The sequence below is a fragment of the Cupressus sempervirens genome, chromosome 8, assembly GCF_028749045.1.
Source record: "Cupressus sempervirens isolate cs-2001-9-10 chromosome 8, ASM2874904v1, whole genome shotgun sequence".
Lineage (NCBI taxonomy): Eukaryota > Viridiplantae > Streptophyta > Pinopsida > Cupressales > Cupressaceae > Cupressus > Cupressus sempervirens.
This window is the reverse complement of record NC_143125.1, coordinates 25,500,087-25,527,242: the sequence shown is the minus strand read 5'-3', so window position 1 is coordinate 25,527,242 and position 27,156 is coordinate 25,500,087. Positions and strand designations below refer to the sequence as shown.

Sequence of the window (27,156 nt, the reverse complement as noted above, 5' to 3'; positions counted from 1 at the left end):
AGCTAGAACTACTACAAGCCAAAAAGGTAGGGGCAATAATAGGGAAACCCAAGATTGAACCACAATGCATTAGAGAGGGCACGCATTTCCCTTCCCTACCTGAGGAGTAGTGAGGCGCTATTAGAAATAGGAAATACTTGGCGGGAGGGGGTGAATCAGTTACAAACTTTAGCCTAAAACTGGATATTATTAACAATTTTATAACTTGTATATGAAAGAAAACTAAGTAAGTTGAATAGTAAACATAATCATGCAATAAGAGAACTCATAACACTATATTTTATTAACTAGGGAAACCCTAGCCAAGGGAAAACCTGATGGGGATGGTACCCACAAAATGATCCACTAATCAAAATTATATTGTAAAAGATATTGACCCTGTTAAGAGTATATTACATCCGTATAGTGTTTCAGTCCTTGTTAGAGGTCTGGGCCTTGTTAGAAGCCTCAACCCTGTTAGGAGTTGATATATACAAATCCAAAATATATGCAAGATCACTACACAAACGTGCAATATACATTGTAGTTCTTTAATACACAAAGATAGATAAAAAAACCTCTTTACATTGTTGTTGATATCTTCAATATGTCTTCGTTGCTCATTACAAAATTTGCATTCCTCTGATCAGACATAAGAATTCACATATCATATAATATCATACGCACTTCTCAAAACTTCACATATAACAATATTTCCTTTATACCTTGCTAATTATAAATTATCTACCCAGCCAGCCTGCATGCCTTTATACAATTACCAAAATACAAAATTAGCATTCACTCACTTAGGGTTAACATCTAGGATTTCATCCCTAATTAGTTAAGTAATTATTTCATCAACAAAATAATTCCTTAACCAAAAATACCCATTTATCTGTTTTGCTTTGTTCTACCTGTATACTGTTACGATTGGTAATCTATGCATAACTTTATTTGTATTGTCCATACTGACTTGTGGAGTTGAACATATCATTCTAACTATCTCAGGTATCTATACCTAACTTTGTACATGTCCATGTTGTCTTTGTAAACTATGCTAATCAAAACTCTATCTGTTCTACCAAATAAGCTAAGTGATACTTAGACAATTTTCTAAGTACAACTATCATAACTCAATCTTCATGATTTTCCTTCTTCACATAGATAATATGTTGTTATAAATGAAAACATCAAATATTCTAACCTAGCCAAATTGTCAACAATCTTCCCCTTTGGCATTGATAGACACATATGGAAAAATTGCAAAGTCCTAAAGATACAATCTTCAAAATTTGGCCTTTACAAAATTATAAAAAATTATAAAAAATGTGGATGGTGACATTTAACCGTCTTTCCTTATATCTCCTAATTACACTGTAACTCCCCCTTTGATCATAATACTAACTTCTACATATACTCTCCTTTACTTATTTTTTCCTTATATGTATGTATGTATGTATATACAATTTTCCTTATCACTCCCCTTTTTACATAATTGACAAAGGTGTCAAAACTTATATACAAGTCAAAATTTTGCTACATTAACTTCAAGGTTTTTTCTAGCTGGATATTTGTGAGATGCAATCATCAAAATTCTACCTCAACATGGTGAACTCCATGTTCCATTTGTCTTTCACTGTATCTGCAATTCTCAAAATTGCACATAGAGCATAGGACGCTATATCTACTACATCTAGGACTGTGTAGGTAAACTTGTCATAAGATGCCTTTACTGCCAAGCATTCATCCAACTGTCTCTATACAAGATCACTATTCAATGCCAAGTGCTCCCTTAGCAATGAAAATTTCTTCAACTTCATCTCTTTCTGTAGCTCTAAAAGCCTAATGTCACCATTGACTCTGTTGATTCTGTTTTCAAGATCTACAATCTTGGCCGAGGGATCTTGCACTTCATTCATTAGTGCTTCAAGTTCTCTGAGTTTTCTACTCATCTCATTTGTAATTTCCCTTATTAGTGTGTGTGTGCTCCAACACACTTCCCATAGACTGCCTTCCCTTCTATCAGACAATGTCTGAATTCCTTGATCTTTCCATCAAGGTTCTTCAAATCATTTCTGATATTTTCACAATTTTTTTTGAATATATCTGCATCATGCAAATTTTGTGCCTTAACTGTTGTATATCAGATAAATTTGTAAATTCTTAATCAAAATCTTGAACAATAGCTTTTGCTCTGACCTGTGGGTCTGATTCAATCATTCTTACTGATATGGTATTCTGCAATCTATCCATTACCTCCATCAGTGTATTTTGTAGACTCTTCACTTTCCTATTCTTCTCAATTATCTTGCTAAGTGATGAGATCAATTCAGTTTGATCATTATCATCTGATCCAGTGAGAGTTGTTAAGGCTTAGGGTGTCCTAGAAGAACTAGGTACACTTGCTTTCTTCTCATCTACCTCATTTTCTTCTCCCTCTTTTCTCTTCTTCTCCTCTTCCTCCTTTCTCTTTGCTTCTCCTATCCTTTTTTCTTCTTCTTCTTTCTTTTTCTTTTCTTCTTTATTTCCTCTTCCTTTCTTTTCTTTGTTTCCTCTTCTTCCAATTTCTTTTCCTTTTCATCTTCTTCCAACTTCTTTCTCTCTTCTTCTAACTTTCTTTCCTCTTCTAGCTTTTCTTGTCAGCTGACTGGATTGTCATCAGTGTTTTTGTAGCTGATGGGATGATTGTCGGTGTTTTTGTGTTTCTGTAGCCGACGGGGTGATTGTCGTCGATGTTTCTATTTCCTATAGCTGACGGGTAAATAGTTTGTAGCAGACATAATGTTTGTGGTCAACAGACTCATTCGGGAAAGTTCGGCGGATAGTATTTATATCCTGTCTGGGATCATTGTAAAGCATCTTCCTATCATCTATCATTCATCATTGATCTTATCAAGCATAATGTAATGTTCTGGCATATGCAAATAATTTAGGAGTTTTGTTGTTCGTGTTTGTGTTTCCATTATCTGTATGCATTGATTTATTTTACCCGTACAGTAAACATTTGGCGTCGTTGCCTTATGAATCTAGAAGGTGGGAGGAATGCAGATTAATGCCAAATCAGCTTAACAATGATCAAAATAAGGCCAAGGGAAAAGATGAAATCCGTATTGCACAAGAACATTTAATTTTGGCACAGCAGGCAAAGCGCCGACGGAGATTCCAGAAGATTGCCGACAGAAACAGGACCGCGGAAGAATTGTTGGAGGAGACTCGACGACAGTTGGAGTTGGTGGAAGAAGCACAAGAGGACTTCTTGAATTGGTGTTCGCCGAGGGAAGAAAATTCAGACAGAAGAGCATCAACTCGCACGGCTCACAGTTCCAAGGGAGCACAAGCGTGGAGTGACCTCTTCGTCCAGGATAGACTTTCGCGGGAAACAACTTCAGAAGATCCTTCTTCTTCACCAAGGTTCGTAGCCGTCGAGATCGACGGTGTCAAAGAGAAAATTGCCAAAGTCACAGAGTAGACCGCCAGTGTGGGAGTGCAGACCTCTGGTGTGGGAGTGTAGACCTCCAGTGTGGGAGTTCAAACTACCAGTGTGGGAGTGTAGACTGCCAGTGTGGGAGTATAGACCTCTGGTGTGGGGGTTCAGACCGTCGGTGTGGGAGTGCAGACCGCTAGTGTGGGAGTGCAAACCTCCGGTGTGTGAGTTCAGACTACCGATGTTGGAGTAAAAAATGCCAGTGTTGCAAATGCCTATTTAACAAATTTAGTTGTGATGGCGGGACCCAAAGAAAAGCTGCCAAAGTTTGAGGGCGATGGTATAGCCGACCCCATCCGACATTATAAGACATGTGAGACGATCTGGAGGGCAAATGAAATCATAGATGCCAACGAATGGGTGAGGCAATTTTTGGCAACCCTACGAGGGGTAGCGATTGATTGGTTTACGGATGCGGATCCACAAAAGCTAAATAGCTGGGATAACATTAAAAAGGAGTTCTTGGAAGAATTTAAACTTTTGCGGGATGATAATGAAATCGTAGCAGAGATTTTCAATACCAAGCAAGGGAAGAATGAGACTATTCGCATCTACGCTAGGAGATTAAAGACTTAATAAACAAAATGGAAAGCAAGCCAGCGAATGGACTTCAAAAAAGATGGTTCATGGAAGGCCTCCGCTCGAAGTTGCAGAGGAAAATGAAAATTGTGCCACCATCATCATACGTGGATGCTTATAACAGAGCACTGGACCTCGAAAGTGAGCAGAAGACAAAGAAGAAGAAGACTGGCTCCTCTGATTCTGATGACGACGAGCCTGTCGGAGATGATAGCAGTGACGATGAAGGCAACAACAAGAAGGTTCGTGCCTTACAGAAGGATATGATCCGCATGATGAAGGAGTTTAAAAACATGCAAAAAGAGCCAAAAGATAGTGAGCTATGGTGCACGGAGTGTAAGACCGACGGTCATACTAAAGGATCGTGTCCAAAGAACCAATTTTGTGACATTTGTCAAATCATGGACCATTCGACAAAAAAGTGCTCCTTTAACATGAAAACAAGAGGATTTTCGTAGGTGTTTCTTACATAGGAGGCTTCCCTGTTGGGTAGTAGTGGAAATACCAATAGCGCGGGTACCACATCTGGAGGATACAGGAATAATAACAGAGGGCAAAATAACAACAATGCGAACAATAACAATAATAATGGGAACCGAAGCCGAACCCAGTATGATGTAAACGGACGGCTGATCATTCAATGCCAAGCATGTAATTTGTGGGGTCATTTTGCGTGGGATTGTATAGCGGAAAACACACCAAAATTACTGTGCAAATGGTGAGGACCCAGTGATCATGAAGATTCCAAGTGTCCAAAGTCTGGAGTAAACTTGATCACTATCGGCAGGGATGAAGAGGAGATTCTGGCAATTACGCGAAGGAAAGAAAAACTACCGGCAGAGGAAAAGAGAAAATCGAGGGAAGCACAGGCAAAAATTGGAAAGGCATCGTCGGCAGAGACATCTCAGTTGAAGGACATCACCGGTACCTTGGCAAGGAACTTCGTAGAACAAAACATTGTATGAAAGATCTTACAAATGGAGGTACCGGTTAAGATAAGTGACCTTCTCCTCACAATGCCCCAATTACGGATGTCCATTTTGAATCATACACCATTTTCGAAAGCAACAGAGGACACAGGAAGGGACAGTAGTGCAATGGTGGCAACAGACCTAATGCTTTTGGCACTCACGATGGGAAGGCATTCGACAATCGTAGAGATGGGGATTTTAGGAAATGTTTTGACAGACACAATTGTCGAGGGAGGGTCTGGCATGAATGTGTTACCGAAGGATACTTGGAAGAAGTTGGGAAAGCCGACGTTGTGGCCACCTGCATTCCAATTGCTCACAGTAGACCAACATGGAATCAAACCATTGGGAATCTTGAAGGCATAGCCTATAACAATTAGCACTCAGCCATTCCTGTTGGATTTTGTAGCCATTCCTGTTGGATTTATTAGTCATTCCATTAAAAAGAAAAAGATATGATGCTATTCTGGGATAGGATTGGTTGGTGCAAGCAAAAGTAAAACATGATTGGAAACAAAATACCCTATCAATGGAGCGCAGAGGCAAACAATTCACAATAGACCTATGCACACAAGTGGTCAGCAAGGAGGAAGCATCGTCAGATTCAAAAAGTGACAACAAAAGTGATGATAAAAGAAAGAAGAGAATGGAACCAGATGAAGGAGGAGTATTGAGACTTGACGGAGGATCGAACGATGACCACTTGGACTCAATGAGTGGCCTTTTCCACTGGCAGCTAGAAGACTACGAACTATTTTTGAGTTGCAATATGTTAAGGGTCAATGAAGGTGAGAAAATAGAGGAAAATGAATGTTCGAAGGAATATAGAGAAGTGGAAGAAGGAAAGGCCATTACAGCTGAAGCTGAGGGGATGAACATCCAGTCAAAGCCCAGAAAAAAGCAAGATCCCATTGTCGAGTACACGACGAACAGACCGCGCGGAAAGAAAAGGTTACACCGCAACACAAAACTACTTGAAGGGTGCCACCACCAAGGAAATAATCTAGATGCGCGACAACCATAGGCACAGTGGGCGACGGAGGTGACACAGAACAGACATAAGGCGTGGCATGACAAACTCAATAGGTTTCAGCTGAGGCAGTTGGTACTCAAGTATGACGGGCGAAATGAAATCAAGCAGGGGAAGTTCCAAGTCAGATTGGTTGGACCATACCAGATCCGAGAAGTCGGCGATAATGGAGCAATTGAATTGTCAACCTTGGACGGGGAAGAGACCCCTCAGGCAGTCAACGGGTCCAAATTGAAAACATACCACGGCCGAAAGATTTCACACTGTTCAAGAAATCGTTGCAAAATGATCTGATGATGTCATCGTCGCTGAAGAAGTCGTCGCTGAATGATCTGAGGGCTCCTTTGTCGTCGTCGTTGCAGAATGGCGACGCCTGAGGCAAAATTGAGGTACCTCTGTATTTTTTATTTTTGAAAAATAAAATTTTAAAAAAAAAATTTAAAAAAAAATTTAAAGAAAAACAAAAAAAATTGAATAAAAAAAATGAAAAATTTGGAAAAAAACAAAAAAAGAGGAAAAAAAAAGAGAGAACTCAGTAGGCCGCGGGCACCTCTCCACGGGAGAGCTCCCGCGGACACATGTCCGCAGGTAACTCTCTACGGGAGAGGCCCCGTGGGCACATGTCAACAGGTAACTCTTCGCGGGAGAGGGCCCGGAGGCACATCTCCGTGGGAGTTTGCCGTAGCCACTAACCTGTCTACGGACAGGCAGTCCATGGGCAAGCTGTCTATGGGCTTGTCTAGTCTGCGAGGTCATCTTGCTAGATCTCCATCTTAAATAATTTCATCCGCAAGCATTTTTTTTTCTTTTGCTTTTATATATACTTGCGGGTCTCAAATCTTGGGAGTTTTTCCTACTGCCGGAGTTTGTAAATATTGTTTGGCAGTGATATTTTTTCTGTGGGGCTTCCATTTTTCTGCGAGCGATCATCTGTGATCTGTCTATTATCTTCCTGCGAAGACCTTTCTTGTCCGGGGGGTGTGCCTTTTCCTGTGGAGTTCTTCATCAGGCGCCAGCAGAGTTTGTCCACATCTCTCAGCAGAGTCTTTTCGCATTTTCCCACAGACTGCCCTGCGGCTTTGCATTTTTTCTAGGCACGTTAGCTTGGCAATTTTTGGAGAAGCCCGAATTTAATGCGATTTGCAACAAGCAATTTCAAAAGGAATAGATTATTTGATTATTTTCATTGCTAGAAGAATTATTGAGCTTCTCATTGCCAAAGGAGTTGTTTCAACCAAAGATTGTTGGAGTTTTGTGTAGAAGATGGGTGTGAGGGGTTTTCTTAAAAAAAAAGAAGAAAAAAAAAAACGACGACAGATTCAAGTTGTTCGGAATGAGTAGCAGATGATGCCAAAAGGATGGGGAAGCATCAGTGGTTGTCAGAAAGAGTATAGAATCGGCAGAAAATGGCAGAAATGGTGTGTTCCATGCAATTTTCTGTGGGTTTCGGAGTGCTGCCCTAGGACCCTGCGGGCCCCGCCGGGGGCATTGCCCCTTGGACCCCCAGTCATTGCGAATATCAGTCATGGGAGTCTGACCAGTTGAGAAGAGTTGAAGTTGCTGCAGGCATGGACTTTCTGTGTACCTAAGGCACTGGGATTAGGTGTTGGCCGAGAGGCTGTCTTGGTGGATGCATAGAGAGCTCGGGAGGAGTGGGTCATCCAGAAGGCAGTACAGCAACACTTAGCTCAGTGGACCCAATGTTGGAAGCAAAGAAAGCAACCGTGAATGTATTTTGATTGTTAATTTGTCTTAGATATTTTGTTAGTTGTCAGGAGATGACTTTTCTTTTTGGGGGGGATGGTGTTAGCCGACTGGATTGTCGTCAGTGTTTCTATAACCGACGGGATGATTTTCAATGTTTTTGTGTTTTTGTAGCCGACGGGGTGATTGTCGTCGGTGTTTCTGTATCCTGTAGCTGACGGGTAAATAGTTTGTAGCGGACATAATGTTTGTGGGTGACGGACTCCTTCGAGAAGGTTCGACGGATAGTATTTATATCCCGTCTGGGATCATTGTAAAGCATCTTCCTATCATCTATCATTCATCATTGATCTTATCAAGCATAATGTAATGTTCTAGCATATGCAAATAATCTAGGAGTTTTGTTGTTCGTGTTTGTGTTTCCATTATCTATATGCATTGATTTATTTTATCCGTACGGTAAACATTTCTTTCTCTATCTTCTTTTCTTCTTCTTCTTTCCTTTTCTTATCGTCTTCTCTTTTTTTCCTTTCTTCTAGTTTCTTCCTCTTCTATGCTTCTTTCATTCTTTCTTCCTCCTCTTCCTTACTATTTTTCTCATCCTCATCCTCAGAGGTGGTGTAGCTGACCAAATAGCCAAAAATAGATTTCCCATAATCCTTAAAAGGATCTTCTTCTGTATCAAGAATAATCTTTTTATAGTCCACTTGCATGGTATTAGTACCAATAGTTACTTGTGGTGTTGTCTCCCTTATTGTAGTATCCTTTCCAAACTCTGCTACTGATATTACTGGTAGTATAGGCACTGTAGATGCTTCTAGTAATGTCATTACTTATGCTATGGGCTCAACTAATGGTGTCTTTTCTATCACCGTAGGTATTACTTCCTCTAAATCCTTGCTTGCCTATACAATGCTAGGTATGGAGGTCATAAAATTAACAATTGCTTGTTCAGTTTCCTTGTTTACCTCTTCATAATTTCCACCCATCAAAAGTATTGCTCATTTCTTATTCCTCAACAAGGGCTCAATACCCTTCATTATTCTTTCAAGGTCTTTATCATTGTTTATCTTGCACAATTTTCTCTAATTCCTTTGTCCTCATCTTCTACTCTTCTCTTTCTATTAATCAGTCTATTATACAAGTCCTTTGGTATTTGCTTCTGTATATCCTCAACCTTTTGTTTTCCAAAATCATGTGTCTAACAACTGCATTCTCTAATTGTAATCTATCCATGTTACTATATAGATCATAAAATTTGTTTAACTGTACAAAATTGTTGATATCAATAATTGCAACATTCAAGGTTTCAACCTTTGGTTTCTAAGGTCTTTTACCAGATGGCTTCTTTACCTCTTTCTTTTCCTTCTCTACTTTTCTTACCTCTATTTCTTCTTCCTATGATTCATCTAATTCAACTATATGTAGAGTTTTCCCTCCCTTTTCCTGGTCCACTTGACATTTGTTTAGTCCTTTTCTTTGAATGGGACTCTTCTTGTTCTTGCTTAACCTCAATTAACCTCGCAGACCTCCTAGTGCTAGGTAGGGTAACTACTTGAATTTTTGTAATACTAACTTCCTCTTCATCTATAGTTGTACTTGGGATACTGCTGCATAGGGTGCATTGGCTGATGGTCTTGCTATAGTGACACTTTGTGATGCTCCAACATCTACTGCTAGCGGTTTTTCTTTCAACACTTATGTTTGACCACTTGTTCGCATCTTCATAGCAATTCCCACTGCATCTTTGTATTCCTCTCTTGTCATTCTAGATTCTTTTAGCATTGCATCAATCTTTTTCTCTACTTTCTTCTTAATTTCCTTGCTATAAAGTTCACTATGAACTTCCTCAACCTTTTCCTCATAGATACCCCATCTAGGATATTCCTTATCTCTCTCAGACTCCAAGATTATCTTAACATAAACTTCAATTAATTCTTCAGTCATTTCATATCTAATAGGGTCAATGAATTTGACTCTAGCTTCAACTGATTCCATACAAGTAACATCTATTTTTACCATAAAAAAAATATCATCCTTGTACTTTTAACCCAAGATGGTGGTATTCTAAATCTATGTTTCATGGCTGATTGGAAACTTTTCATTATCCTTGTAATACCATGAGTCATTTCGTCCTTTTATTGCTTCCTATAGTATTATGTTATCATACTCATAATGTATTTATCATTGTTCCATTCATGGTTAGGCATACCTAGAAAACTTTTGATTACTTGGAAAAATAAATGTGTCAACAATCATTCAAATCTAAACTCTGTATTTTTTGTCTTTCTCAATCTGTCAATGTTCTCCAATAGTTGTTGCCTTACAATTTCACACATATTAACCTTTTCTCTCTTTATAGTCATTAGGTAAGCTGCATGGATGAATCCAACATGCACTGAGTTTAATGTAGAACCATAATTCATCTTTTAACCAATAATTTTTCTAATTAGCCTTACATTTGTTTCAGTTATCAGGTCTAGTCTCATGTTTCTGCCATCAGATTGCCTTAATGTAATTCTCGACCTGTTTCTTCATATTCTTCTCATTAATTGATTTACAACCTTCATTACTAAGACCAACACATTTGTGAATCATCTCATTATCAATCATGACTAGAATATCTCCTACCCAAAAAATGTCTTCGTGAATTTTGCTCAAAATGATTCTACTCCATTCATGGTTATGAAAGTCTGTGTAAAACATATGCTTAACTATGTTCAAACCACTCAAATCTTTGAACCCTTATTTCAAAGACAAATCACTATCGCAAACTAGGTCTAAGTCCTTGTGAACATCACTATAAACAATACTCTCGAATTTGCAATGTATATATGCTCTAATGTCCTCGACATGTAAAACATTGTGTGGAACTTGTGAAAAGGCTCCTAGGGGATCATCTTCAAAAGATACATATGGGTGCTTCTTAACCCTATATCTAGGTCTCTCACTCACATCACAAACTATAAGATTTTCCATCTTTCAAATTAATACTTCAAATAACAACTACGCACATGATAAATACCTTGTTTACACAAAACTAGGGCTTATTTCTATTTGCACTTGACAACTCTTTCAAATTCACCTTAAATTCGCTCCAAAGATCTCATTTAACTCTTACATGATCCTTAAATCACTTTCTATTCATGATTGCATTAATTGCGTAAGTACGCAACCACCAAAAGTTTTTCCTGATTACTAGGCAACTTGATTTCCTTTGCACACTCACATACGAATTCCAAAATATTTGTGCACTTAACCACGGCTTCAACACATCATGTTCTACCTCATAGTAACATCACATAACTTAACTCGCTCTCTATCATCATTTCTACTTTTCTGATGCTCGATCTCTTATAGAAAGTACCTAATTTAAGTAAGATGGATCAAATACAATTGCTGACTTCAATCTACTTCCAGATACTTCAGCTGACTATTGCTCTAACACTACATGTGAGCTGGATGAATCTTTAACTTTGACAAATACCTCTTTGAATTCTTCTACATGTTCTTTTATGCTATCATTCTGACTGTCACTATTGCTATTATTTGTTTTGGCATTCCTACTCATACTCTTTCTGAAGTTTGGATTCCTTGTATTGTTCCTCATATCCATTCTACAGAATCTTTCTATACAACCAAAGTTGTTACACAACTAGCATATTGGTGCATTCTTTCCAAATTAGGGTCCAAGCTGGTTTACAAGTGCACTGCAATATCTGGCAATATGTCCAAAGTTGTTGCACTTGTAACATACAATGTTGTTCCTTGCTCCATCGTTTCCTTTTTCAGATCTTCCTGTAGGGTTAGAACCTCTAAGCATTCGACTATTTCTATTACTATTATCAAACTTAGGTTTCTTACAATTAACCGCTCTATAACCAAAACCATAACAATTATAATAATAAAAATTAGTAACTGATTTAAATGACTTACCTGTGCAATTCCTTTTCATAAGACCAGCTTCATTACATGCATAACATCTACCTTTGTATTCATATCTCACTTCTTTAGGTGATTCATCTTGTTCATGTAGCTTAGGTTCATCAACTCGTTCAAATTGGTTGACTTGCTCAACCTCTTTAGGTGCATTATTAGATTGATTTGACTCAATCTTATTCAAATCTTTATCTTGCATAGGCTAATGAATTTTAGGATTAGGTTCCTTTGTAGCTTCAGATTTTTTAGCTGACTTTTCTCCACTAAAATATCCAAAGCCAGTCTTATCATAAGGTCTTTGAAAAGACATTTTTTCATCAATTTTTCACTACTAGAATATAACTTCTCAAGCTGTTTCTTAGACTAGGTTAACTCTCCTTTCATTATGATATTGTACTTTTTGAGTTCTACATATTGCAACTTAGTAGATTCAAGCTCAAATGAAACTTTGGTAGGGTTAGATCTCAAATCTGCATTCTCCGATTTCAAATCTAACTCAATTTTGCTATCATCTTTCCTCAGGCTCAATTTCAGATTAGTAGTCTTCAGTTCATGCTTGAAGATCTCATTTTCTTTCTTCAAGCTTGAAACTTCATCACTATCCTTGATTTGATCTTTAGGCTCTTTCTTGGATTTGAGATAATCAATCTTATCTTTCATCTTTCCAATGTAATCTTTCACATATTCATATATTTCTTTGAAAGTATCTCTTTCTTCAGTAAGAATATCAATTTGCTCAAGAGCTTCTTCTAGGTTTATTACATCCCAAAATTTTGACCTAATTTTAAACTTGTTCATAACCGTTGAATTTAACAAATTATTCTTTCATGATCATGTGAAATAGGTAGTTGATTATATACAACGTATAAACTATTAATGAAGATGGTTGTTAATCATTAATTGTTTTTAGATGATTAGCAGTTGCTTGATTTAAAATAATCATTAATATGTTTATATGAAATTATTATAGAATTGTTATTATGGCAAAAGTGTTTTTCATGGGTGATTGTAGGAGAAGATGATGACAAGGGAAGCATTTCTAAACAAGATCATCGGAATAGGATGTTTTCTTAGTTTAGTCATTATGATCGGTGTTAGAAATGGAAAAAGAAATCTGTAAATAAGCAATACCAGGAAAGAATCTAAGTGAGTAAATGCATGAAAAGATATTACCATAAAATAGGAGAGAGAAAGCTTCAAGCTCCAACACCATGAGACAAGATATTTGGAAAGGGGAAAGCAAAGAAAACCCCTTGTGACATTATGAATGAGGCATGAAAAGCCTAAGAAGAAAGAGAGAAAGAGCAAGAGAGCAATTGCTCATACAATAATTGAGAAGAGGAAGAAACCTCATTGTTAAATGAGAGAAGAGGGTCATCTCTTAAATAGAGACGAGAGAGAGGAGTTAGAATGTAACTCCCATGTCTATGAATGCCACCATTCATAAGTGTGTGAGGCCAAGTGTGAGATTCCTCTTAAGGAGGAATAATCTAAAATTAGAAATTACAATATATATTTGTCCTCACATATTCCACTAGATGACAAAATAAGATGTAGTGGAAAAAGGACAAAAAAGAAATATATTAGGATACCTTGGCTTATATCCTAATATATTACAACAATAAAGAAAGAAGTTCTAACCTTGGTTTATAAACACACCAAGGAAAGATTACAACTTCTAACACCCCCCTTTAATCTTTACTTGGGGTAATTACATCAAAGGGTATTAAACCCATAATTTTACAAAAATCTGCAACTTAATCTTCAATATGAAGTAATTTGATTGTCTTCAAGCCATATGGTACATTTGCAGATCCAAGAGAAGTACATGAGTCCTTTGAATGTGATCAAGTGGAAGCATAGACACCTCCACGAAGGTTCCTTGATGGATCACCTGAAAAACAAAGAACAACAAGACAAATATCCACAAGTAGAATGCCATCATATATGCAAATTCGAAATCCTTTTGAATAAGGATAATAAAATTCTCATACAGAAATAATGAGTAAAACATGTTACCACAAAACAATGGAGATAACCTGATATCAAGATAAATTATATGCTCAAAAAATTGTCAACAAGGACAAATTGAGTAAAAAGCTTGATCAATGCTCTCATGAAAAGAATATTATACTAATGCACAAATGACCACAGACAAAGCCAACTAATGATACGTGCATCAACATTGCATCAATCACATGGATATAGACAGTCCACTTAATGAATCATCCCACTGCAAGTTAATGGGGGCGTCCCTCCATAACATGCATGACTCATGATCTAAGCAATAATGTATGCAGATCATTATCACATTAATATAGGAAAATAACATAAAGGAGAGACATGCTGATCAAATTAGAATTATCATGATTTGTTAGGATAATCAAAAGAATAGATTATGAGGATAGAACAACATATTGCCTTCAAATTGGATCAAATCATCTGAATTTGGAGGGAAAACTCCAATAATAGCATCCTCTTCATTGAGGAGCAAAAAATGGAACAACATGGAGGGAAACTCCATAAATATCAACCTTTCAAAGTGGAACCAATAGAACCAAATGGAGGGAAACTCCATAAAGATATTATCCTATCAAAGTGGAATAGATAGGATCCAATGGAGGGAAACTCCATATAAAATGAGTGCATACCAATATAGGATGGAGGGATACTCCATGGGCCAGATAAGGAAACTATGTATCAGTTATACTGAGGGGACCTACATAGTTAACCTTGAAAAAATTGGCTCCCTATGCAACTCAAAACAAATATCATATAAATCATGTATATCAATGGTATAATACCATAAAGTGCCAACATGGGCATAGAACGATGCTATAGAAGCATAAAAGTGCAACTATGGGCACATCAAAATATCACAATGAAGGCAAATGTGTAAGATTACTCATAATCCAATTAAGTAAAATGATTTAAGGAAGATCAACTAAATATAGATATCAGGTATAAAACTCCATTGAGGGTAAACATGAGTATTAAATTCATTTTGCAAAGGTATATATTAATTTCTGAAATATTATAGTCATAAATTATATATTTATCTGGGCATATATGTGGGCCCCCATATATACTCAAATAAATATACGAAAATAGATTGGTTAAAGAAAATAATCACCTTTCCATACTTAATATTTTGGAAAGTCACAATAAAAAGTCACAATATTTACCTTGGTTCAAAAATATAACCTCAAAGTAATAAGAACATAAAGGCATGGGGCAAAAAGATCTTCCCATTTTTCTTATACTATGCCTTCAAGATGGAAAGTGATTCAAAAAGAATTTTTTTTTGAAATAAAACATTAAGAAAGATATAACTAAAAAAAACTTAGTAATTAATGATAGATGTCAGATCTGGCAGATAAGAATATACTAAAAAGAGTTAAAAAACTTTTCCAAAAAAAGTTTGAATAAAGCTTGTAATGAGTAAGAGAGATTTAAAATACAATATTGCACTTGTCTGACAATGAATGATTTCATGCCAAAAATAGGTTGACAAGAGGTAATGAGAAAAGCAAAAGATGCCTCTGTCAGAGCTCAAAAAGGAAAAAAAGAATCTTGCATGCTAAAAAAAAGGTTTTGACATGCTAAAAAGTTTTGACAGCTATAACGATATGGACAAATTTAAAAAAATGATGGCAAAGCGCAATCATCCTCCTCGTCCACTGCAAAATCTCCAATTTAAAGTATTCACTTATCTTTATTCCATTGCCGCTTGCCCAGATCACCTCCGATAACAATAACAATGCCATAGAAAGTAAAGAAACAATTCAAAATCTAAGCAATTTGAGCATTTCAGGATCTGAACCTGCATGTATTGCCACACATACAAAAACCATCGGAATAATCCACCCGCCTCCAGACATACGCAACATTGTCGATAAGCATCGTATTTCAGTTTTGCAGTGCATACCTTGTAAGGAGCGTAATTTCCATGCCATGCAACAACAATGAATTTAGGAATTCTGCTTTTGCAATTAGTGGCAGAAAATGGTTGGAAGCCATTAAAGTCTTTCAGAATTGTTAGGCACATGGTTTTTAATAATGCAAAAACCCAATAGCAAATATAAGGCACACAAAAATCTTTGCTTGTATGAAATGGGTGGTAGGACAGAGAGAGATGGTGCATGGGTTGGCTGCAGAGAGAAGAATTGGTGAGTGGCAGCAGAAAATCAAAAGATGCTTCTTTGTGTAAAGCTTGCAGAGGAGAAGGCACCTTAATTTGCACAGCTTGTGATGTCCAGAATGGTTCAAAAATTAACAGAGTTGATATTATTGAGGTCTATCAAAACAAAAAATGGAGGAGTTTGTTTTGGCAGGCTGCCATGAGCACAAAAAATAGTCAAGTGTTTGTCAATAATGGCTTCACTCACCTGGATCCGCCATGGCCAGAGAACCTCCTTTTCATTTCATTCTCTATTTAATATGAACAGATACGCTCTTTTTAGAATTAATAAGAAGCAGCATGTCAGTCTACTGATTGTGAGATCTTCTGCGGAGAAAGGAACAGGACACGGATCTTTTGTGAAATCTTTGGATGTTTTATATCCTCATGTCCCTTGCCGAATTTGTAAAGGCAGAGGCAAGTTTTCCTGTGACAAATGCGATGGGAAGGTATCCACCTTGCCTGTATATCTCTGGACAGTCCCAATGTTCCATTGCAATGGCTGGTCATTTGCATGGGCCACAGCTGCACAGGGTGGCACAAATGTATGCCTACGAAATGTAACGGCAAGTGCAATATTTGATGCCATTACAGAGCACAATGTCAACCACTTGAGTGGTGCACCCACAGTCTTAGGCATAGTTGCAACGCCTGGAAAAGGACGCTGAAACAACCTTGAAAGCAAGGAAGGAAAAAAGCGATGCTAGAGAAATGCAAAGCTTTTATCAACTACTCGAAAACGTGCAAAATATTACAAGGATAGCTTACTGCAAAAGGCCGAGTTTATGAAAAAAAAAATGGCTACCCTGGCTAAAATATGATTTGATAAAAAAACAGTATATGGAGGCAAAAGAGAAAGAAAGAGCACAGAGTTGCTAATAATGAAAATCCTTTGGCGGAAAGCCTTCCAAAGGGGGTTAGATGAAAACTAATAGAAAATAAGAAGTAACCTGTACAAATTAGAGCAAACAAAAGTTAAACGAGTTTGGCGGTAAACCAGCCAAATCCAAAAAAAATTCAATTTCTTCCATCTTAAAAAGATTAAAGAAGAAATTAGTGAAATCTCTCTCAAGAGTCTCCAAGAATCGTACCTTCATGCAAACACTCAAAACAAAGATTAAACTACTCTGATACCATGTTAGAAATGGAAAAAGAAATCTGTAAATAAGCAATACCAGGAAAGAATCTAAGTGAGTAAATGCATGAAAAGATATTACCATAAAATAGGAGAGAGAAAGCTTCAAGCTCCAACACTCTGAGACAAGATATTTGGAAAGGGGAAAGCAAAGAAAACCCCTTGTGACATTATGAATGAAGCATGAAAAGCCTAAGAAGAAAGAGAGAAAGAGCAAGAGAGCAATTGCTCATACAATAATTGAGAAGAGGAAGAAACCTCATTGTTAAATGAGAGAAGAGGGTCATCTCTTAAATAGAGACGAGAGAGAGGAGTTAGAATGTAACTCCCATGTCTATGAATGCCACCATTCATAAGTGTGTGAGGCCAAGTGTGAGATTCCTCTTAAGGAGGAATAATCTAAAATTAGAAATTACAATATATATTTGTCCTCACATATTCCACTAGATGACAAAATAAGATGTAGTGGAAAAAGGACAAAAAAGAAATATATTAGGATACCTTGGCTTATATCCTAATATATTACAACAATAAAGAAAGGAGTTCTAACCTTGGTTTATAAACACACCAAGGAAAGATTACAACTTCTAACAATCGGCAGGTATGACCTTACACTTCTTTGGAAAGGATGTGATGACTTGATCACAAGATACATTTATGGGACCCGCATAAGCTATTAAGAAAATAATCTAGGAAAAACTTAAACTATTCTAATTAAAATATAAAACATGCCTCAAGGTATTTTTAATTGATCTTTATCATATTATTATAATAAATATTTACATACCACATATAAATATAAAAATGAAATGGCACCAGTAAATTATAATAACATAATTTAATGATGTCACCCCATTGATATACTTATATGAACGTATATAAGTATATATTATAATAATAATTGAAACTATAGTCTTTCCAACTCTTCCTTCCAACCTTTTATTTTTATTTTTTCCCTTTCTTTTCTTTATCAATTTAAACATTTGGTAATTCGATATGACAAATGCTCTATAATTGGCAGAAGCCAAGAAGGCATGGCTCTCCTTTAAATTGAAGTCATGTATGAAGTCCAACACCTTTTATATATGCTCGTCTGCCTTGCCATATAAGAAAATTCAATATTTGTATCTAAATACCATCAACCTTCCATTATTACTACATTCTTTGTTCTTTTTGACATCTCCAACACTCGAATCCATATAATCCCATGAGCCGAAGTTTCATTTTATTTACTTCGAGTCTATGCATCCATTACAATAGTAATTTTGTCGTAAGAACTCGGCCCTTGAAGTAAATCTACATTGATACGTCTGCAACAAAAGAAGAGTAGATTCCAATTTAGATTGTAGGGATTCAAGCATATCAGGTCATGTTATGACATTTTAGTGTTATCTTATTACTTTCCAAAGCAATCAGTTAGGCATCTAAGATTTCATCTTTTTAGATATATTTTTCAAGATTCAATATGAGTTGTTACTTACTCAATGTCCTTATTATCAGTCCTTTTTCCTTAAACTTCCATAATGTAATTGGATACAACCTATATGTAAGTGTCTTAAAGAACATTAAAATCTAAAACGGAAATACTATCCAATGAGTAATGCTGGTCTCAAGAATATGTTTTATGTTGTTACAAATTGTGATAAAAGATAATAAGAACAGAATGCTCATAACTTTTTTAAAACACCTGGGATTCACCGGAAATGTAGCCATGAAATGGTGAAGAGGTGTAAAAAAGGCATAGTGCTCATAATCTTTCAAGCACCTACGAATCACTAGCTATGAAGCCACATATGGTGAAGAGGTGGAATGAACCTACAAGGAAATAGAAAAGAAATCATACAAGAATAACTTAAATAATGAAATACTTAATAGCTCATGCTTATCCCTATTATGAAACCCATTGTCAAGTCGAGCAGTGGTGATTGAGTCGATGAACCCATTAGAAATCCTTGGCCAAGGTAGTTTATAGGAATGTTTTCCATCTAATGATCACTTGATGTCAGTAGTGCCAATTATGTAAGCATGTACATTTCATAACTGATTGAACATTCAAAACACCAGGATGCTCAGGTGGTTGGACTGAAGAACATCCCGAGCCCAACCCTGAGGTAGGGAGGGTCATTCTAATTTAATAGGATGTGTGGGGATAAGTATGGTCCGAGGTTAGGAGGTTGAGCCTATGTCAATGCTTCTCCTCTCGCCAAAGTCGAGGCTTGCACAACCAGATAAAGATTCTCTGATGATACTTATATGTTCCTTTCATTCCTTTTTGGCTAAGCATTTACTTTATTGTTAATTTGTTGATCATAAATACAATTGTGAATAGTTAATCATTAATCTATTTATTTCAGCTAAACATGAATACAGTTATGTTAGTTAATCGTTAATCTATTTATTTCAGCTGAACATGAATACAATTGTGTATAGTTAATCGTTGATCTAGTTATTTCAATTGAATGTGATTATAGTTATTTTCTATTATTTGTTAAAAGCACTAATTGTCATGTGAAAATGATTTAGTTATCTATTTAAAAATGTTGGGAGTCTTAAGTATAAACCGTCTTTGATTTAGATATGAAATTCCATTTGTTACAAGTTAATTCATTAAACTAGTTATTTTCAGATGAACATTGATATGGTTATGGTTATTTCAGTTAATTGTTAAAAAATAGTTAATGCCATTTGAAAAGGATTTCAGTTGTATATTTATGAATGTTGGAATTTCTTTGTTTAAACCATCTTTATTTTCAATATAAAAAACTGTTTGTTACAAGGTTCTTCTATAATTGTTTCATATCCATAGGGATCTTGCTCAAGCTATGAAGCCTTGTTTGAGTAACTAATCTCTAATATCAATTGTTTGAAATAGGAAATACTAGAGGGGGGGGGGGGGGGGGGGGCGTTGAATCAATATCTTACGAACTTTAGCTCAAAATTGGATATTACTAACAATCTTATAACTTGCACATGAAAGCAAACAAACTAAGTTGAATAGTAAACATAACCATGCAATAAGAGAATTCCATAACACCATATTTTGTTAACTAGGAAAACCCTCGCCAAGGGAAAACTCCAGTGGGGACAGTACCAACAAAATGATCCACTAATCAAAGTATCTTGTGAAAAATATTGACCCTGTTAAGAGTTTATTACATGTGTATAGTCTTTCAGTCCTTGTTAGAAGCCTCAACCCTGTTGAAGGTTGATACATACAAATAAAAAATGTATTCAAGATGATCCCATTGCCCAACACTTGCAATATACAACATAGTTTTCCAATACAAAAAGATAGAACTGCTACATATCTTCAATATCCGATATTTTCTTTGCTACTCATCACAAAATTCACATTCCTTTGATTAGACATTAGAATTCGCATATCACATAATATAATACACACTTCTCAAAATTTTGCATATAACAATCTTTCCTTTATACCTTGCTAATTATAAATTATTTGCCTAGTCGACCTTCATGCCTTTATACAATTACCAAAATGCAAAATTAACTTTCATTCACTTAGGGTTAACATCTAGGATGTTGTCCCTAATTAGTTAAGTAATTATTTTGTAAACAAAATAATTACTTAACCCAAAATACCCATTTCTCTATCTTTCTTTGTTTTGCCTATATACTATCGTGACTAGTAATTTGTCCATAACTTTATTTGTACTGTCCGTGCTGACCTGCGGACTTGAACATGTCATCTTGACTGTCTCAAATATCCATACTTAACTTTCCTTGTGTCTGTGTTGCTTCTGTAAACTGTGCCGATCAAAACACTATTTGTTCTCCCAGATAAGCTAAGTGACACTTAGACAATTTTCTAAGTACAATTGTCATAAGTCAATCTTCATGAACTGCCCTCTTCACATAGATGATATGTTTCCATAAATGATAGCATCAAATATCTGAACCTAGCCAAATTGCCAACAGGGGCCAGGGACTACGGGGTTTGAGAACACTAAGCAAAGGAGTTACATCCACAATGATGGCCACAAGGTGGAGTGCGATCAACAGAAGCAAAATCTGACGGCACTATGAAAATTGCACAAGGGGCATTGTCGTAACATTGTAACAACTCCAATAGATGGGCCATCTCTAAAGAAACTTTATTGGCTTGGACCTAGATCTGAATTATTACATTATTACAAATACATGATTTAGTGTACATAGAAATATTTATATCCAAAAGGTTGTGAGTGAATAAAATAACATTTATATCCTTCCACAGTGAATAAAAAATCTCCATCTTGAAAGCATGTCATATCTGAGAAAATGTGAAGGGGATCCTAGGTAAATTACCAAGCAAAACAATGTGCCAAGAGAAAGGTTCTGTCATAAACAGTTTGAAGAAATCATGAATCTAACTCCAATATTATCGAGCTCTTCTACAAGACAAGGAAATGTGAAGTACAAAAAATGGCATTTGGTGTTAGGAACTCCCAAATGTTTGATTCTGGAACCCAAATGCAACCTTGGAAACATCAAGTTAAGTGTGCAATTGTGGGTTCCAAGGTTGTGGACCAAACACTAAGAAATTGAAGTCTCTATGCTTTTTGAGAAGACTGCAAATGTCACTGTTGTGCAAGAATGGTGAATATTATCAAATGGGGCATCATCTAGCGATAACGCATTTTGGGTTTGTATTTGGAAAGAGGAGTCCATGAATACCAGTTCAATCCTTCCACCACGACTTGATAGACTGAATGCCAATCTTATGCAACATGTGTGAAGGAAAAGTTGAGACTAGTAGGCCATAAATTTGTTGATCAAGGCAAGATAGATGAAACTGGACCTAGAGGTCATCCCATAACCAAAGGCTCATACTAGCTTTGGAGAAAAAATCCTTAGGTGTTCTAATATCATGTTTGTGAAAACAAAGAGCATTAACACTCTGGGTCTTAGCAAAAGGGATCCCTTGCAAATGAAAAAGTGGCAACCACCAAAGATTATGCAGGTTTTTTGAAAGCCCATCATGAAACCCATCTCCAACCCACTGAATCCAAGGCTTGGTAGCTTCCCAGGCTCTCCAAATGGTTTTGGCAACAAAGGTGCCCTAGATTTGAGTAAGGTCTTCCATAACTAGAAGGTTTTGAAAACCAACCCTTTCTAGGAAGGTCTATTGACTAGAAAACTTGAAGAAATGCAAAATCTGAGAAGGGTTTTCCATGCTTCATCACTAATTAAGGCTTGAATGACCCATTTAGCACAAAATTTCTCAACTTCCTCATCAGTACCTAATTCATACAATTCTGAAATGTAGCAAGGGAAATGGTAAGTCCAAATGGAATTGCCAAAAATTGAAGTGGTTATAGTTAAATTTAAATGTTCTTCTCTCACTATCCTCATCCCTCTCAAATCTATCTTAGTGAAATAGTAGGCTCCATGCTACTCATCAATAATCTCATCTATATATAGAATGAGCTACTTGTTCTTGATTTTTTTATTAAGACCCTGTAGTCAATAAACATTTGCATAGTCCCACTCTTTTTCTTTGTTAAAACCATAGCCGATGCAAATGGGCTCTTTCTAGAAATAATCTCTTGGATGTCTGGATGATAATTGCAAGTCAATATAAATATTGAAAGGGAAGTTTAAAAAAAGGGTTTATGGAAACTTCATGAGAGGATTGTAAAGGGGAATTTGATGAGGTCATTTGATATACTTTGTTTATTTGATTTCTCTCTAAAAAGATTGAGAACGCTTGATTTCATTTAAAGGAAATACAAGGACAAGAACTTTTGGAGTTTCTCGGATGTGTAGAGAAAAATGAATTCAACTTATTGGGTGCATTCATTCCACAATTCACATTGAGCTTATTGTTGTTAAGGCGACATGATTTGAAGTGGAATTTCAAACACATTGCAAGTGGAAGAACATTTTATGAGATTTTGGAGTAAGGGTTTACATATTTTGGAAGTGTTGAATAAGGGCTTTGAAGGAAAGTAATATATTTAAGAAATTATAAAGAAATGAGGTTAAAGTGTATTTAACTCATTTTAATAAAGTGACTTTATTTTGGCATTTAGAGAGCTAGAAGGTTTTAATAAATTTAATAGTGTTTTGTGGAGATAGATGCCAATCATGAAAGAGATAAGGTGAACATACAATTAATTTATAAAGTGATTTTAACTTCACTTTACTAGTATTCCCAATTGCAAGTCAATATAAATATTAAAACGGAATTTTTAAAAATGTGTTTCCAGAAACTTCATGGAGGATTATATAAGGGGATTTGATTACATCATTTGATTTTATTTCTTTCTATCAAACTTGAGAATTTTGGCTTTCATTTATAAGGAATCTGAGGACAAAAACTTTCAGAATATCTCGGTTGTGTGAGCGAAAACCCATTCAGCCTATTAGGTAGATTCATTCTAAAATTCACATTGAGCTTATTGCAGCTAAGGCAACCTGATTTGGACTGAGATTTCGAAGCCAGTGGAACTAGAATAGTATTTTATTATTGTTGGAACATGTTATGATATTTTGGCACAAGGATTTGCATATCTTGGAAGGGTTGAAAAAGTACTTTTGAAGGACAGTGATTTACATTAGAACTACTGGAGACATTTGCTTCTGTTAATGACCATTTTGGTCACCATTTGAGGCACCCATACCTTCCTCTAAACATTGGGCTTATATCCTTACTTTTGCTATGTGTGTAACCATTTTCATTTGTAATAAACTTCAAAGTTGAAGATATTACTCTGCTGTTGTAACTGTATCAAACCCATAACAGGTTTGCTTTGACACTAATAAAGTGATCTTTCTTTGAAAAACTTGTTTATGTTTTATGCATTTTAGTACTTGCGGTTTGACATCATTTGGCATTGAAAGCAAACTTAAGAAACAAAATGAGAATCCAGAAATCAGAAATCAGACCTTGCATGCAAAGTGTTTGACTGAATGTCAGATATCTAAAATTGAAAAAATCAAATCAGAAATAATAGAGGTTCTTAAAAGCATTTATCCTATGATGTCTTCCTGGGAAACATCAACATCTGTTCTAGATGGCCTTTGATGATTCTTTCCTAACGTTTGTTGGACACCTTCAATGTCCAATGAATTGATAGGATAAGTTGGACCTTGCCACCTTATTCTTATAAACAGGTTGAGCCTGCTTATTATTTGGATTGAACGATGGTTGAGTAGGCATGTGTTTCTTTGGGTGGTTGGGTAGAACTGGATGGCTGAGTGGATGGTGGTGGAATGGGTGGCAAGTATTGTTGTCGTTTCTGATGAGGATTATTATAGGTGGTGATGGATACGACGGATAAGGAGGATAATGTGGATAGGATAATAATGATGTTTTCCATGCTTGCCACTGTTTTGGAGCATGTGGATATTGTTGAGAAAAAAATCTAATTTGAGTTGAGAAAGCACTTTTCTGATTGGAGGGTATCTGATGACTACCTATCATTCCGGGAGGCATCGCCAATGGTGGCCAAGGCCTCCATTGACCCATATAATACACCAGTTCCAAGGAATGCATCCCCAAGTAACATTGTTTTTGTTTATAGTCCTCTACCAAGAGTTGATGATGTGTGGAATAGCTTTTTCTGGACTGAAGCTGCACAATTTCAAATCTATATTACAACAACTAGATACATTCCAAAGAAAAAAATCATTTATTGACAATAATTTCTTCATGGAATTATACACAAAAGAAAATACCCTCTTTTTAGCAGAAATTCTTACCCCCAATGTATCCTTATGTATGAAGCCGTTTTGTCTTGTTTTTTGCTAGTTGTGTGCTTATAAAGAATCTTCAAAATATCAGCTATGAAAAGCTATCTAAAAGTTGTAAAAAAGAATTTTCAAAAACAATCTGTATTTATAAGTTACCTAGTTATGAAATCTTGGAAGCTTATAAAGAATCTTCAAAATGACAGCTAAGGGAAAGGATGAAAACAATGTAAAATAATGTTTTAAAAACATCTATATGTTTTAAGTTAATAAATTATGAAATTTTATGACACTTAAAATCATATAAGTTACTGAAATATACATGAAATTAATAACCATTACCTTAACCCAAAGAGTCGAGCAATCAAAATTGGTGAGAAGCCATTTATGGGGATTCATATTGAAAGAGTTTGCATCCTCCAACCCATAAAGATAATGTTGATATTCAGGGCATATACAAGCACAACCAGCATAAGCAGCATCAACATGAAGCCATATGTCATGTTCCTATTACAAAAAAACAATAGTAACAAATTATGCTATAACATCAAAACATTATAAAAGAAAAAATGGAAATATGCATCCTTATACCTCAATTTTAATGTATAGCATTTCAAATTATAAATATCAAGTAAATTAATTTTGAAAATGTAATCATTATTAAGAAACAGAATTTTATTTTATTTTAAATGTTTTTGTGAGGTGATATTTGATAACTAAATATCAATAATTTCAAACTAGTACTCAGTTTCCTTGAAATTGACTATAAATGTATTCAGGAGTAAAGGGTTATTGGGTGATCTCTTTAGTAACCTTGACCTAACTATCTATGTCACTATCTAAGAAAAGAATTGAAGTTGGCTTATCTAAGCTGATTGCATTTCCCAACCTCCTAGTTGACTTAGATGCATCTAACAATACACTATCCTTTCATCAATTTACTAAAGAACTTTCATCAAGATCTAATTCACCTAAAGTCAAATTGAGTTGCATCTAAACATATATATTGTCTGGTCAACGACATACCAAACCTTGAGTTTTAAACTATCTTAACTCCCCTGTCCTAGAATAGTATAACGCTACCTACTTGACAAATGATCATCCCTAGCTACAATTGCTTTGACATGCCTTATATTGGGATCTGACTTGGCTTTGCTTTGATCATCTCTAGATTATAATTTCTATAGAAAATTAAATAGGGTTTTTGGGTTCTTTTTCACTTTTATTGGGATCCTGCAATAACTTAGGGAGCATTATTAACATAATTTCTAATTAGACATTTATAAGTTAGACAAAATCCGTATCAGATTAACAGATTTCTTAGTGAGATTCTAAAATGTATCAACCAAAAATGTAGAAAGGTAGGGTGATGTGATGAGGTGCCCAAGAAACCCCTACAGTAAACCCAAGAGTGGATAGATTATCCTGCTTGGCGTCATGTGGCCCTTTCCATACAAATGAGGTGGTATACTGAGTGTGGTGTCCAATCACTATTTTCCGCATCCTTGTGACTTCTCCATTACCTTCACCGATTGATCGTATGCATTGGTTCACCATGATAGAGGTTGTGAGGAGTATTCAAAGTAGGATGCTCAGAAAGTCCGTCCTTGGTTTTTTCTCTTTTCTCATCTTTAATAATTTTATGGGTCTTCCCTTTAGCTTTGTCATAAAGTTTTCATCATATGTTGTCTATGTGAGTTTGCCAAACCACTTCCAAAAAGTCATGCTATAGTGAGACTGAGCATAATTATTGCACTTTAAGCATTCGATACCATTATTCACTTCAGAAGAATATGAAATGGAGTTTCTTCTTTTCTGTCCAACATATTTTTGTTTCTTTTCCATTCTCTACTATGTCTCACTTATGTTCTACATTCATTTTCCTTATCACCAAAATTGTTAATCTGAAATAATAGCTTGTAAAAGGATGATAGGTTCTAGTCATATGCACCTTCCTTTGTGAGAAGGCATTTTTGAAAGTGTTCTTCTTATCCTCTTCATATGTGTTTTCGTTTGGTTTACTATATTTTCCATTATTAATTTATTACCATAGCTCATTGACTTTTCTTTGTTTGATTTCTTTGGAGGTTTTATAGCCTTTGAGCTCAACTCTTTATTGGTAGCCTCTTTGTTTTCTTCAAACTCAAGTCCAAACTTGATGGAAGGTGATCTTTGAGAGTTAAGTATTTTTTCAAACATTCCACTACTTGTTCAAACTTAATAGTTTAATTAAATTTTTCATTTGATTTCTCCAATTCCGTCTCCAAGGACCCAACTTCAAGCTCTAGTTTATCACAATCAAATTATTTTTCCTTGAACAGAGCTTTTGTTAGCCGACTGGATGGTTCCGACGGTGTTTTTGTAGCCGACAGATTGACTGTCGTTGGTGTTTTGTATTTTGTAGCCAACGGGTAAATAGTTTGTAGCGGATGTAATATTGTGGCCGACGGACTCCTTCGA

General features: G+C 35.9%; 1 protein-coding gene across 2 annotated transcripts in view; it reads right to left on the bottom strand.

Moving 5' to 3' along the window:
* LOC149541391 (tyrosine decarboxylase 2-like) overlaps positions 1–27,156 on the bottom strand; it is a 227,901-nt gene that overhangs the window by 69,520 nt on the left and 131,225 nt on the right. For both annotated transcript variants that reach the window (XM_089796668.1, XM_089796669.1), the window contains one exon: positions 25,039–25,203. In XM_089796668.1, the coding sequence (XP_089652794.1) occupies positions 25,039–25,203 (165 nt within the window). The remainder of the gene's footprint in view (positions 1–25,038; positions 25,204–27,156) is intronic.